At 37.6% G+C, this 13,513-nt stretch overlaps 1 protein-coding gene across 3 annotated transcripts in view; it reads right to left on the reverse strand.

Annotated features, from left to right (window-relative positions):
* The window catches only part of LOC105481290 (EPH receptor A4), a 154,486-nt gene that overhangs the window by 133,457 nt on the left and 7,516 nt on the right, over window positions 1–13,513 (reverse strand). For all 3 annotated transcript variants that reach the window (XM_011740799.2, XM_011740798.3, XM_024792698.2), the window contains exon 4: window positions 10,873–11,536. In XM_011740799.2, the coding sequence (XP_011739101.2) occupies window positions 10,873–11,536 (664 nt within the window). The remainder of the gene's footprint in view (window positions 1–10,872; window positions 11,537–13,513) is intronic.

A 13,513-nucleotide genomic window follows, 5' to 3' on the forward strand; every position in this document is an offset into this window, starting at 1 on the left:
ATGTGTAAAAAGATGTCCTAAAATTAACTGATGAATTTTGATCGAGAAATTTGAAAGTTTGAAATGTATTTTAAATGTCTAAAGTCTGTGAATGCATCGTAACCAATCAGGATGCAACCTATTGAGTAACATTAATCTATGGGAGAAAAATTAAGGCTGATATAATTAAACTGCTGTAAAACATTAATAACATTGATACTGATGAATACTTGGGCCTCTCCATAAGTGATGAAAATGGAAAATAAAACTGATTGTTCCTTTAATTGCACCTCTAACTGGCAAACACAACATGAGGCTAGACAAGAAAAAGGAGGGGTTGGGGAATTGCCACATTATGAAAGTATCTTTGTTTACTGCCTTTGTTATCAGTTTATTATTTCATCAATGAAACATACGGTAGAGATAAGACCACAAGACATAATTAAGAGCCTAAAGATTGCAAAGTATTACCATCTTCAGTTTGTAAAATTAATTCATCAAAAGCAATGATTTGCTCGTATTTTTCAGGTCAGGTATTTCTGGGGACATATTGCTAGTTGTGAACGGTTATTAAAGGAAGAAGTCACATAAAAGAAGATGGCTGCAATCCTAATGAAGAATCCACTGTGGAAAGCAATAGCTGGGAAAGGTGAAGTCTTAAATCAGGGAAGTTCTTAAGGACAAAAGCCCAAGAGAAAAAGCATTCCTAACTGAGCCGAGTCTTAACTGATCATGAGGTTGGCCCATATTTACCTGCCATGGTATTATGGGAGGAAATCAGTATTCTGTTAACCTCTGACCTCTCAGCTCTGAAGCAGACAAAGGCCCAATCTGGAGGCCTGGGAGAACATAGCCAAATGTCAAACAGCAGGGAAGCGATTGTTACAGAAACATTTGGCTTGGGCACAGGCAGCTTCATTGGGGCAAACTGCTATTCACAGAAACAAGCCATGAAGAGATAACGCCATAAAATATGAACAACATGGAACCTTTTTCGCCTTGCTTCTAAATTGTTAGCTTTATGGGACTTCATGCTGAACAGTATGAAAAAAATCCAATTTGCTTTGAAGCGCATTAGTCTGTCTAACATCCTAATTATTGTTTACATTGCCATTTGCCTTCTATTAAGAATTGAATAATTACCCAGCACTTCATAGTTTAAAAATACAAGCAAACAGGATTATCTGGGTAATTAAGAAACTGTACCACAGCTTTGTACTGGTGCAGAAAATATCTGTAAACGGAAGGGAAATGATAATTATCAATCAACTTACTTCAAATGGTATTTTAAGGATTTTGAGCAATTTGAGATCTGTAACTTATTAAGAAGAGGTTAGTAAGATCACCTTTGAGAAGAGTGGGTCTGTTTAAATCCACCCTGAGAAACAAGAGCCAGATAAGCAGCTGAATTTTCTCATCCACTAATGACACCAGGGAACACACCACGTACAGAGCATTCTGCTGCTCTTTAATCCTAATAATCCATCCCAAATGGACTTTGAACAGCATCATCAAACTTTGTCAGACCATGTGGAGCAAAACCAAAGCTCTTCCACATTTAGATGTTGTTTTAACTGACTTTGCTTTGACTTAATTACACTGCAACGTCTAGCTATGCCCGTTTTCTGCTCTGTGAAATTAGTTTGAACTCAAGTCCCATTGAACTTCAAAACCATTTCATGCAAAGTCCTCTTCTTCTAGTTTATAGAACGCCTATGTGATCACGGCCTTTCAGAAGATAGTGCTGGTTTCAACCAGAGTTAAGTTTGTTGGGTAAAATATGCAGTATGCTTGCCTTCCCTTTCTAAAAGGAATAAAGCTAAGGTGAAAAAATAAGTAAATTTGGAGACAGTGGGGGGAGTGGGGAGGAGGAAGAGAGAAACAAAAGATGATATTCAACCAAAAGTGAATTCACAAATATAATAAGGAACAGAATTATAGTCCATACACATTTTAAATAATTTTATCTGGGGACATAAGTGAAAATATGAAATTTTCATTGTGATTCTAGGTACGAAGATTGATGTATTCGTTCATAGATGAAGAAACACAGATGAAAATCCCCGTGGTGATTTGTACATCATAGATTTTAAATATCTACTCATTGATGGCATGAATGGACTCCAGCCCATGAGTGACCTAAAGCCTATTTTCAGAACTTCCTGAGCTCTGACGATTCTTTTTCAAAGAATTGTATCTTCTTACTTTACAATTTTTTAAAGCGCTTTGTTGGGACACTTCTGAACATTCCTAGCATAATCTGAATAGTGCCATCCCCTCCCACCTCAGAAAGAACAGCAAGATTCCAGCTGAAGCTGTCACTAAACAGACAAGCCAAGGGATGCACCCAGGCTGGGTTCCTTTTCCAAAGGTCAAAATGAAATGAGCAGCAGGGACTTGGGTTATTGAGCATGGGGCAGGAGGGGCCGGAGAGTGACAACCAGCCACGCTGGGGGCAGAGGGTGCATAAAAAGAGCACTGTGCCAATACTCTCCTCTCTGCCTCCCACCCCTGATCTCTGGAAGCATTCAAATCAAAACCGAATTAATTTGCATGGTGTCTAAATCATTGGGCTCTGCATAAACAGAAGGAGATTTTGGCTGGGGTTTCCAAAGGAAGCCCTCATTGCCTTTGTGAAAGGGGGAAATGGGTGTGCTGTTTTGCAGGAGGGCGAATACAGAATATGCAAATGAAGAATCTGCTGCCTGGAACTGCAGGGCTGGGCCGACAGCTGACGACCCGCATTCACCCAGAAAAAGGCTGGGGTGTCCAAAGGGAGTTGTAAGCAGTACCAACATGTGTCTTTCCCAGGAAAAAGAAATAGACCCTGAATATTCATAAAATGTTCATTTAGTCATGGGATTCTTAATTACCCTCCAGATCATGGAACCAAGTGACCTCACCTGTTCTCCTCCCCCAAAACAGCTCAGGGGTACCAGCTGTAATGGGATTCAGGGAGAAAGCTTTTATGCCTTCAGTGAAAAAGATCCAGTCTCTCAGGGTCCAGGGGACAGCTGAGGCCTTCTTTAATCATTCCTTCTCACAAGCACAGTAAAACTGAAGGGAGCACTGAGCCATGTTATTGGACACAGATAACCACTTTTTAAAAAGCCAAGAGCTATAAATTGCTGCCTAATTTTATAGAAACGTCTAAAGGGTTGAGTAAATAAAATGTCATTCTTCTAAACTACCTGAGTCTCCCAGATTATGAAAAAGTTTTCAGAGCTTTCTTACTTCGTTTTCATTTTGAAAGCCTCTGCATGACCTGCAGAAGTGCAGTCTGTTACCTTCCAAAGAAACTAAAAGGTGATGGACTAGATGCAGTGGTTCTCAATCTTTTTAGCCTCAGAACCTCCTTACCTTACACTCTCAAAAATTATCAATAATGTTTTCGTGTGTGTGAGTCATAACTACTAATATTTACCAATACAAATTGAAACTGAAAAATGAGGTTTTAAATTATTTCAAATTCTTTGAAAAACAACAATAATTAACTCATTACATGTTAACACAAATAGCATATTTTAAACACTGTTGCCCAAAACAAAAGTAAAATTAGTGAGAAAAGTGACATTGTTTTACTTCCTTCTCCCCTCCCTTCCTTCCTGCCTGCCTGCCTTCCTTCCTTCCTTCCTTCCTTCTTTCCTTCCTTCCTTTCTACCTTCCTTCTTTTTTTTTTTTTTTTTTTTTTTTTTTTTTTTTGACAGTCTCGCTGTATCGCCCAGGCTGGAGTGAAGTGGTGAGATCTTGGTTCACTACAACCTCCACCTCCTGGGTTCAAACGATTCTCCTGGCTCAGCCTCCAGAGTAGCTGGGACTACAAGCTCACGCCACCATGCCCAGCTAATTTTTTTCTTTTTTTTTTTTTTCAGTAGAGATGGGGTTTTACCATATTGGTCAGGCTGGTCTTAAACTCCTGACCTCGTGATCCACCTGCCTCGGCCTCCCAAAGTGCTGGGATTACAGGCATGAGCCACTGCGCCCAGCCACTACTTTTTTTCCTTTCATGTTTCTTGAATGTCTGGCTTAATAGAGGACAACCAAATTCTTTCACAGTAGTCTCATCATTCCCATGATTTGGCTCTCTGTGGTTTTGCCTACCAAAGGTCCAGTACAGTAAGATATTTTTGAGACAGGGATAGAAAAAACGATAGAGAGAGGCTATATGCACATAATTTTTATTAAAATATATTGTTACAATTGTTCTATTTTATTATTGTTGTTGGCATTCTCTTATTGTGCTTCATTTATAGCTTAAACTTTAGCATAGGTACATATGTATAGGAAAAAACAGTGCATAAGGGTTTGGTATTATTTGAGCTTTCAGCATCTATTGAGGGTCTTGGAAATATCCCCCAAAGTTAAACTGGATCACTACATTTGCTTCTGTATTCAACTTAATAATATTACCATACATCAGTTAGCTTCTAGAAAACTCTACTGTTCACTCACGAGAGAATTAGAAAAAAAGGCAAATAACATCTTAGTGTTATTAAGAAAGTTTTGACCCTGCAGAGCACATGAAAGGGTCTTGGGGAACATAGCTGGACCACATGGAGAACCACAGTGACTTGGGGCACAGAGGATTGGATCAATGTAGACAAGACCAGCCATTTGGTACCATCCCCTCACTCTTCCCTGTATTTGTCACCATTGCCTCCTCAAAAGATCAAAACCAAACAAACAAACTCTCTATTCTGGAACCTAAATGAAATGGTTTCTTTGTTGGATTGATCAAACAGCCCATATTGTCACCATATTTCTATCTAACAACAATCAAAATAAGAGTAATAATTTTCACTTTCTAAGCATTTTAATGATTCTAAGCACTGTGCCAGGCCCTTCATCCATTCATGCATATATGTGTGCCATATATAATAATTTACTATTGCCACCAATTTGCAAATATGAACTCGAGGTTAGGGAAGCTAAGTTAGTGTCTACAATTGCACATCTGATTAAGTGGCTCAACTCCAAAGGCAGTTACTGGCCACTTTGTGCTAACTGTATGTTAACTTCACATGCTGCAGAGAATTTTGAAGGTTTAGATGTAAAGAAGATTCATAAACATGATTTAAAAAGGACCAAATTGAATAGAAATCATGAACAAGGACCTCATTAATACATTAGTCACATGCAAAGATTTTAATATATCATGTTGACTCCATGAAACATAACTCCACCAAATAATTGTTATATGTGAAACAGGCTGCTATTTCTTATACATTCAGTCATTCATTCATTCAATGGACATTTAATGAAACACCATATGTTCCATACTCATCACTGATGTTACTACTCTGGTTACGCCTAATGCTCCCCCCACTGACATTCTCATAAGGAAGTTCTCCTCAATTCATATGTTCAAGATAAAGGCAGAAAAATAACAAAGCAAGGTTAATCATTCAATGTTTTAACAAAAACATACATATATGATTACAAATTAAAGTGTTAGTTTAAAAATATTACCAGGAAATACTGAAACAACCTAGATATCTACCAATAAGGAAAAGATTAAATAAAGCATGGCATACTTATACTACAGAATATTAATCTTCAATGAAGGAGAATTAAGAAAAGCTATATTCTCTAATATACAGTGATATCTATGACAGTCAAGCATCATAAAAACAGGATGACAATTACAAGGATGATTCCATCTATTATTTTAAAAATACATGTATATGGCTATATTTGAGTTACCTGCCAAATTGTGAAAAATGGTAACTTGTAAAATGTAAGCTTTTGAAAACTGTGTGTGTGTATGTGTGGTGGGTGTGGGGGTGCATGTGTGTGTGTGTGTGTGTGGGCCGGGAGTGGAAGAGTTACAATTTTTACTTTATGTAATTCTATACGAGAAGTTTATCTGACAAGCATTCAGTCCTTTGCCAATGTTAAATTTACCAATTATCCTTCCCCCCCGCATTAAGTAGCAAAGTTCAGTTATGTGAAAGTCAAACTTATATTATGACCACCTCTGCTTTGCACAGCAGTAACTGAAAAACCACTTAATAAGGCTTTTTCTTAGAGGCTCAAATCTTAATAGAATAATTATGTCTTAATTCATTTCTGAAAGATACAAAGAAGCTCAGTTAGACTAAAATAAGTCATCAACTCTTGAATACCATATTCAAAAATCCCTAACTGAGATAATTCCTATGCGATGCTTTGGTGAACCCCAAATAGAGACTATTGCGTGATTCACACTCACAAAGGCAGCCTGGTCACACAAAGAGGAAAAAAAAAGCATAACAGAAAAAGGACAATAATTAAACGCTGCTCTTCTTATAGATAAAGAATTACATTTTTCAAAGATCACAGCCATGCTTTAAAGACAGAGATAAAAGCAGCCATGTGATTCAAGCAATTGATTCTTAATGACATGATTCAAAGGTAGAGGAAAAATTTCAACAGTGCAAAGGATATGAAGCAGCATCTCTGTGAACTAGATTTTAAATACTTCCTTTCCATTACCTCTTTCTCCTAAGCTCCTTCTATAGCATACTTGAGAAAAAAAATGTAATCAGTTTTTTGACATAGCTCTCTTCCTCTTTTCAGAGCACAAGTCTGTTTATTTTAAAACCATTAGAACATTTCTATCTTGTTCTTTCTTTTAAAAGCTTTTACTATGATACCTTTAGTTAATATGAACACATTTTAATATTGATGACTTCAATATACAACAAAATTGTATACTTCAGCAAGGCTTGATTCTTACCTAGCTTAATTTTGTCACAGTTGTAATTATTTGGCCTTAAGAGTGACTCCAAAAGAATGTTTTCTTTTTATTGGTATTATTTTTACAGGTATGCTCTGAAAAGTGCTGATTAATATTTCCCAAAGAGAAAATCTGGAGCTGTCCTTTCATTTTTCAGCTTTTTAATTAGGCAAAAAATAAGCTAATAGAGAATCTTTTTGGCCAGGTGTGGTGACTCACACCTTGTAATCCCAGCACTTTGAGACACTGAGGTAGGAGGATCACTTGAGGCCAGGAGTTCAAGACCAGCCTAGGAAACATAGTGAGACCTCATCTCTTATATTAAAAAATAATAAAAATAAATTTTAAAAATTTAATAGAATATTTTCCTCTCTTCCTTCTGCTTAATATTTCTAAAGTAATGAAAACAGTCCTGTAAAACATCTGGAACACTTCTTCATTAGGGGTGTGTCTGTCCGGAAGGAGATGTCTGAAGCGGATTTTGTTTCCTTTCTCCAACAGTCTGATGTGGCCTGGAAGCAGGACTAACTAGAGTAATTATATTATCCTCTGCATCCAATCACTAGGCAAGTTCAAAGGGCGGCTAACTCCTGGGATACATTCTCCTTGAGAAGATGGGTAAGGAGCTCACACACATTGTTGTTCTACTGAGACCAAGCCAAATCATTTCAGAAAATGTTATTCAAGAGAAGAATGAACTTGCAGCTGCTTCAGAGGGCAAACCCACCATCCCCCTGCCCTCATCCTTCCTCTCCATTAGCATGTACTGCTGGGGGTAGGAACTGCAAGAGGAAGTGTAGTTCTGTCCCCAAGGTCCTTTGATGACTCCAGTGGATGATCAGGGTTAGAGTCAAACAACAGCACACCCCAGGCCCCCGCCCGCCCTGCCCATTTTTGCCCAAGGATCCTTTGTCAAACATTTAAGATCTTAATCAATCTTCGCTCTGACCTCCCGGACCCCAAGGAAGATGGATGAGGAAGTAGGTGACCTTTCACCTGTTCTTCTATTTGTCCTGCCACAGTAGAACCATTGAAAAGACAATTGGGGAGGAACCTGCTGCCAGAGTTCTGAAGACTTGGCCAGTTTTCCTTTATATTCCTTCTTAAGCTTTCTTTACACCCTCTTTCTTGTCCTACCCACAAGTCACTTTTCTCTTGTTCAAAGGAAAGTTCTCTTTCCTACCAAGGAGGAAAAAAAAATGACATCCTCCAAATAATATTTGCAATACAAAGTGTGAAAATGTATATTATTATTTGTCAGGGCAAAGGAGGGAGATGCTTCCTATCTTTAGCCTTGATGTCAAGGAGTGGTCAGGGATTTTCCTTTTACTATTTCAACTCAACACTCTTAAAAGTCAACAGCTATGATGTTGGGAAGAGCACAATGACAACAGAAATGCTAGTTTCAAGTTGTTGCATGATCTGTGAGGTGACTTTTACCAATCTTACAACCCCAAGTCCTCATCGCAAGTCTGTCAGCTAAATATAACTATTATCATCCCATTTTATGGATGAACAAACCAAGGTTCACAGGGCTTAAGAAACATGCTCAAGGTCATCTAGCTAAGTGACCACATTCATACATCTTTCCTTGTCTCTATATTCTTTCCATTGTGCCTGGGTGCTACTCTTGATGCCTGTCACGGTATCAAGGATAGGGCCAACCATTTTTATTATTCCCAAGACTTTTAGTGTCTCAAGTCATCTTTTCAAAGTCCCACTCAAGCTTGGAATCCTTTGTCCTTCAAGTTTTTTCTTACCTAACTTCATCAGAAATTTTCACATGGCAATAATAGAAACAAACAACCAAAGTGCAAGGTCTTGTGCAAAAAGTGTCTTGAAAGAGTTAATCATTTTATAAACAGGGAAAAAAAAATCAAAATAACAAAAACAAAAACAAAAGCAAAACAAAAACAAACTTGGTTGACACGCCTGAAAACACTGACGTTTCTCAAAAACGACTCAATCCACCTTCTTCTTCTGTTAAATATCTGGCCTCGTGTTAGGAACAGCTTGCTCGGAAGTGGACTAGATTTGAAACCCTGTATTCCTCCCCTTCGAGGAACCACGTGATTAACTGGATCCCCAAGACTATCTCCATAAAGCAAACCAGAAAAATGTTCAATTGCCTTTCTATTCACTTTCCCCACCATCTTTTTCTCTTTTCTTTCTAATTTTGGTTGTAAAAATGTCAAGGAGTTTCACAACATAGCAATGTATGAGTTACCGGGCTCTGTGACAATGGAAAATCAATGACATTAGATACACGAAGATGTGCTAACCCTGAGAGTGAACATTTTAGCAGGAAATGGAAGCCAGTGTTGTTTTACTTAAAATATATATAAGAATCTTGACGTGAAGATGTGCAGGTCCTGTCTTACAAAACGGAAAAGGCAGAATAATTTACTCTGAAATGTGACGGCATGTCATTGCCCTGCTCATTTCACTGTTCCTGCTATGATCATAGTAATTTAGGTGCCAGCAACAATGCACTCACATATTTTCTTATATTAATACCGGAATATACTTTGGAGTATCAATTCGGTACAGCTTATCTAGCAGTTGCTAAGTCGAGAGCAAACAAAAAATCGAGGCATTAATCTTCATTTTAAAAATCCTTGAATTCCAACTTGTAAACTTTTAAATTTACATATTTTCCTTTTTTAAAAAAATTTTTAACTCTGAATCAACAGAAAAGACAGCCACTCTTTATTCTATTTACAACAAAATGAAAGAACATTGACTGTTAGTTACTCCTAGAAATACTATAGCTAAGCAGGAATGCCACTTCAGAAAAGTGTAAACTATGAAAGGAGTAACGCGTAACTTTATGACACCAAATCACCAAAAACGCAATTTTCTTTAGGTTATAACTGGATTTTCAGTCAATCAAGTGAATTACCCCATAGTTAATCCCACCCTGTCATTAAGATGGTTGAAATGCCAGACAAATTGTTTGGCAGTCAGTTATTTCAGGCTGTTTAATCACCAAATCAGATGAACCATGTGGCAATGCCATCTACAGCTCAACAATTACCCAGAGAAAAGATAAATCTGATTGTTTCATAGATGAAACCAGAATTACATTCTAACTATTTAGTAGTAACCATAACAGGATTGGCAGCCGCAGACTATTGATAACTACTATTATAAAAACAAATACCAAACAAGACAAAAACTTAGAATAAAAGACATTCTTAAGTCTTATTAAATACATGACAAACAGTCCGTATAAATAGGAATTACTCTCATCTCTTACTCAGATACAAAGCCTCTGTAGAGCAAGGGACTTTATATACTCCCCAGCATTCTGTCAGGAAGGGGTAAAAGGCAAGAATAAATTGCATACATTGAACCTTAGATGAGAAAAAAAAATTAACTTAGTAATATGGTAAGTAGTAATTAACATGATAAAAATACATAGATTTCTTCAAAAACTCAATAACTGAAATCAATAGCAAATTGTGACCCAATTTGCTATTGCTTCTGACCACGGATCAAATAAGAAGACTCTTGCTTGCTTTATTATCACCTCCTAAGAGAAATAAAGAGGTCTTTCATCAAGATTGATTTCATTTAGAGAACCCATCAGTGGGTGCTCAGAGAACAGAATGTACTTGAAGCAATGCCTCCACTTCGTTGGGTGGCATCTCCACCGGTCCACAAGGCAGAAAGAAAAAATGGACTTTCTTCACTCGATTTTAATCAGTGGGCGGGAACTGGAACAACTTAATCCTAATTTCACATTTAGATCATTCACGCACATGTGCAGAAGATGGGAGATATTTACAATCTTTGTCATTTTACCAAGTCCGTAGACAGGAAAACTATGGCTCAAAAATGTGTCTGCCCTCCTTAAGTAAGGATCAATCAAGGCTGTTTCTTCAGCTTGTTCATTTACATTTCAGAGGGCGCATCAAGCCAGTTCAGATCTAAGTGCCTGTTAGTAAATGTGTTTGGCTTTCTGCTGATTACACCAGCATCATTTATTTTGTCAGTATTAGAAACGTCTTAGCTTTGCCACCTGGAGCTATAGCACTTACTCATTAGACCCCTATGTCCCACCACATCCCACAGGGGCTGCTAATTACCGGCTTTACTCCATTTAGTCTCATCTCTGATTTAATTACTTGCACTAAGCCCCAATGAAAAAACTACAATATGGACCCTCTTACCTTGGCATTCTCCGCTCCGCTCCTCATGCCCAGCGTTGCATAGACAGTTGCCAATGGGTACCAGCCATTCACCATCTGCCCCACAGTACATTTTTGGCACATCCTTCTCTTCTGAGTTGTTGACACAGGAGCCTCGAACTTCCACCAGGGAAGACGTATCAGCCCCTGTGATGGTGTCGGGAAACTGGGCCAGATTGCGGACTGTGAGTGGACACTTTTTATAGAACACACGGACTGATACCAGGGCGATGCAGGCCCCCACATCCTGAAAAGCCAGGTAAAACCCCTTTTTGCTTAATGGCCCTACATCCCGGATCTCGGTGTTCAGCTTCATGATTCTGTCACCAATGTCCACTTGGGTGAAGCTCTCATCAGCAGCAATGGTGTCAATTTTGACAAACTGGTTCTCTCTGATGAAACGCTCTTTGTCGTTGTCTGATTCATAGTAGTACAGGTTAAACGTCTCCTTGCAAGTCCCCATGACGCCCGGAAGACTGTTGCAGTCCCTCAAGGTGAATTTAATCTCAATATATACCCTCTGAGCCCCTTCTCGGGTGATCCAATCAGTTCGTAGCCAGTTATTCTGGCTGGGTTCCATCACATTGCACACTTGGTAGGTTCGGATTGGTGTATTTTTTTCATCCATGATACTCACTTCCTCCCACTGCAAAGATCCAAAGCAGATGTATCAACTACAAAGTTTCAACATGCAGTGATTTGTCAATCCCATTTTATTCTCATAGGACACCTGTGATCATTTTCCTTTGAATAATGAAGCAAACTACTGAGCACCCATCATCACTAATAAAGGATCTTATGGGAGATAAGATAATATTTTATGGAGGAAGTGTTTTTTTTGTTTGTTTTTTTAATTGTTTCAATCTTTTGCCTGAAATCCAGAGGCAATGGTGGATTTACTGCTTGTGAGTTCTCAGCGGTTCCTTGTGGTGGTCCAACAACCTCAAATTCACCTATTACAACAGCTACAATTTCAAGTGGCAACAGTTCAAATTTACTTATAAATGAAAAACTAGTATGTGTATTGTTTCAACCACTGAGCAGAGACCTGCAAATTAAGGGCAGGAAGAGTAGAGCTTGCCAAAGGAAGACAATTATCAGTTAATTAGTAGTGCTCCTGTCAGAACTTTGCTCTCTAATACCTTAAAAAAAAAAAAAAAAAAGGCAATTGATTTTTTTGGCACCCTCACTACTCTTTACAGGGGAAAAGAAAATCCCACCATTCTGGTTTCAGTAATCCTAGGAAGACAGAGAGTAAATTTTATGGCTGGATTTCTCAAATATGCTATCATTTATAATAGTAGACAACTTTTCAAGAGTGTGTATTCAATTAAAAAATGTGTACATGTTCTCATTTTTAAAACATAGACAAATAACAAAACTAGAAAACAGACATGCTTTGCTTCTAACTCTTCCATGAACATTAAAAATAAAATAGCAAGTGGTATTTATGACTGAAGGCCCAAGAAAATGAAAGGAGATAGTACCATTTTCTTTGCATTCTACTTCCTAACACAAAGAATCTAATGGTAGGACAACTTGAATTCAGCAGAATTCACTGTGACTAAAGTAATCATTTCACTGTCATTATAGCTTTTAAACATAAGCCTAAAAGCAGCAAAACTTTTGGGGATCCTACTAGACTGCTAGGCAGCCTCAAATTTTTCATTAACATCTACAGTAACGCATTGATATAGATCTGTTATAAATCAGCTGAAGTATCTAACAAACATATGAATATAATTAGAAGGAACAAAAGATAGTTTTTAAAAAAATTGTATTCTGTGATAGCTCCACTTAAAGCTCCATGCAGTCCAATGAAGTACATAGAATCATTAATGCATCTTTTAACGGGTTTCCCAACTATGCACTGGAAAACTCTTAATGGATGGAAATGTTACTATGTGAAGGACCATAAGCCATAAAATTCTGTATCCTTTTCATTTGCTACCATTATAAAAGTTGAAACTAGGAGGGGTAAGTGCCCTGTGGTGATGAAAATTTCTTTTTATCCAGTAAGCAATAAAATCACCAGTAATTTACTTATTTTAGGAAATTCATGTAAATCCAAAAATAGATTCCCATCTTCAAAAAAACCTACTCAGCATGCTTCTCTTCTCAGAACAATGGGAATATGGAAAAACACATTTATCAATGAAGGCACATAGACTATCTCTACAGAGTTCATGCAGGATAATTCAGGTCTAATATGAACTTTTCAGTCTGAACTTAATTGTCTAACCACATTGATCAATTCACCAGAATAGTGACAAATCCTCCCTTAGTTTTATATTTCACAATCAGTGTCAGCAACTCAATGTACTCTTGTAAGTGAATATTACCAAGAAAGTAGCTTTTTGCTACAACGATGTTATCAGGAGCCATCACTTTCCCTAACTCTCATGTCTTGCTTAGTTGTTCTTATAGACAAACAATGGATTGTCTCTGACTCTAATTTATATTTTCCTGGGTGATATTGTCAAATCAAGTTTGTTTTTTACTTTTTAAACATAACAACAACAAGAAATAAATGTCATTATCAGACCAAATTACTATCTCAAGTTAACAGTGAATAAAGACATTAAATGTCCTAACTGCAAGCAGAGATTTTAGAATGATCAAG

The sequence above is a fragment of the Macaca nemestrina genome, chromosome 11, assembly GCF_043159975.1.
Source record: "Macaca nemestrina isolate mMacNem1 chromosome 11, mMacNem.hap1, whole genome shotgun sequence".
NCBI lineage: Eukaryota > Metazoa > Chordata > Mammalia > Primates > Cercopithecidae > Macaca > Macaca nemestrina.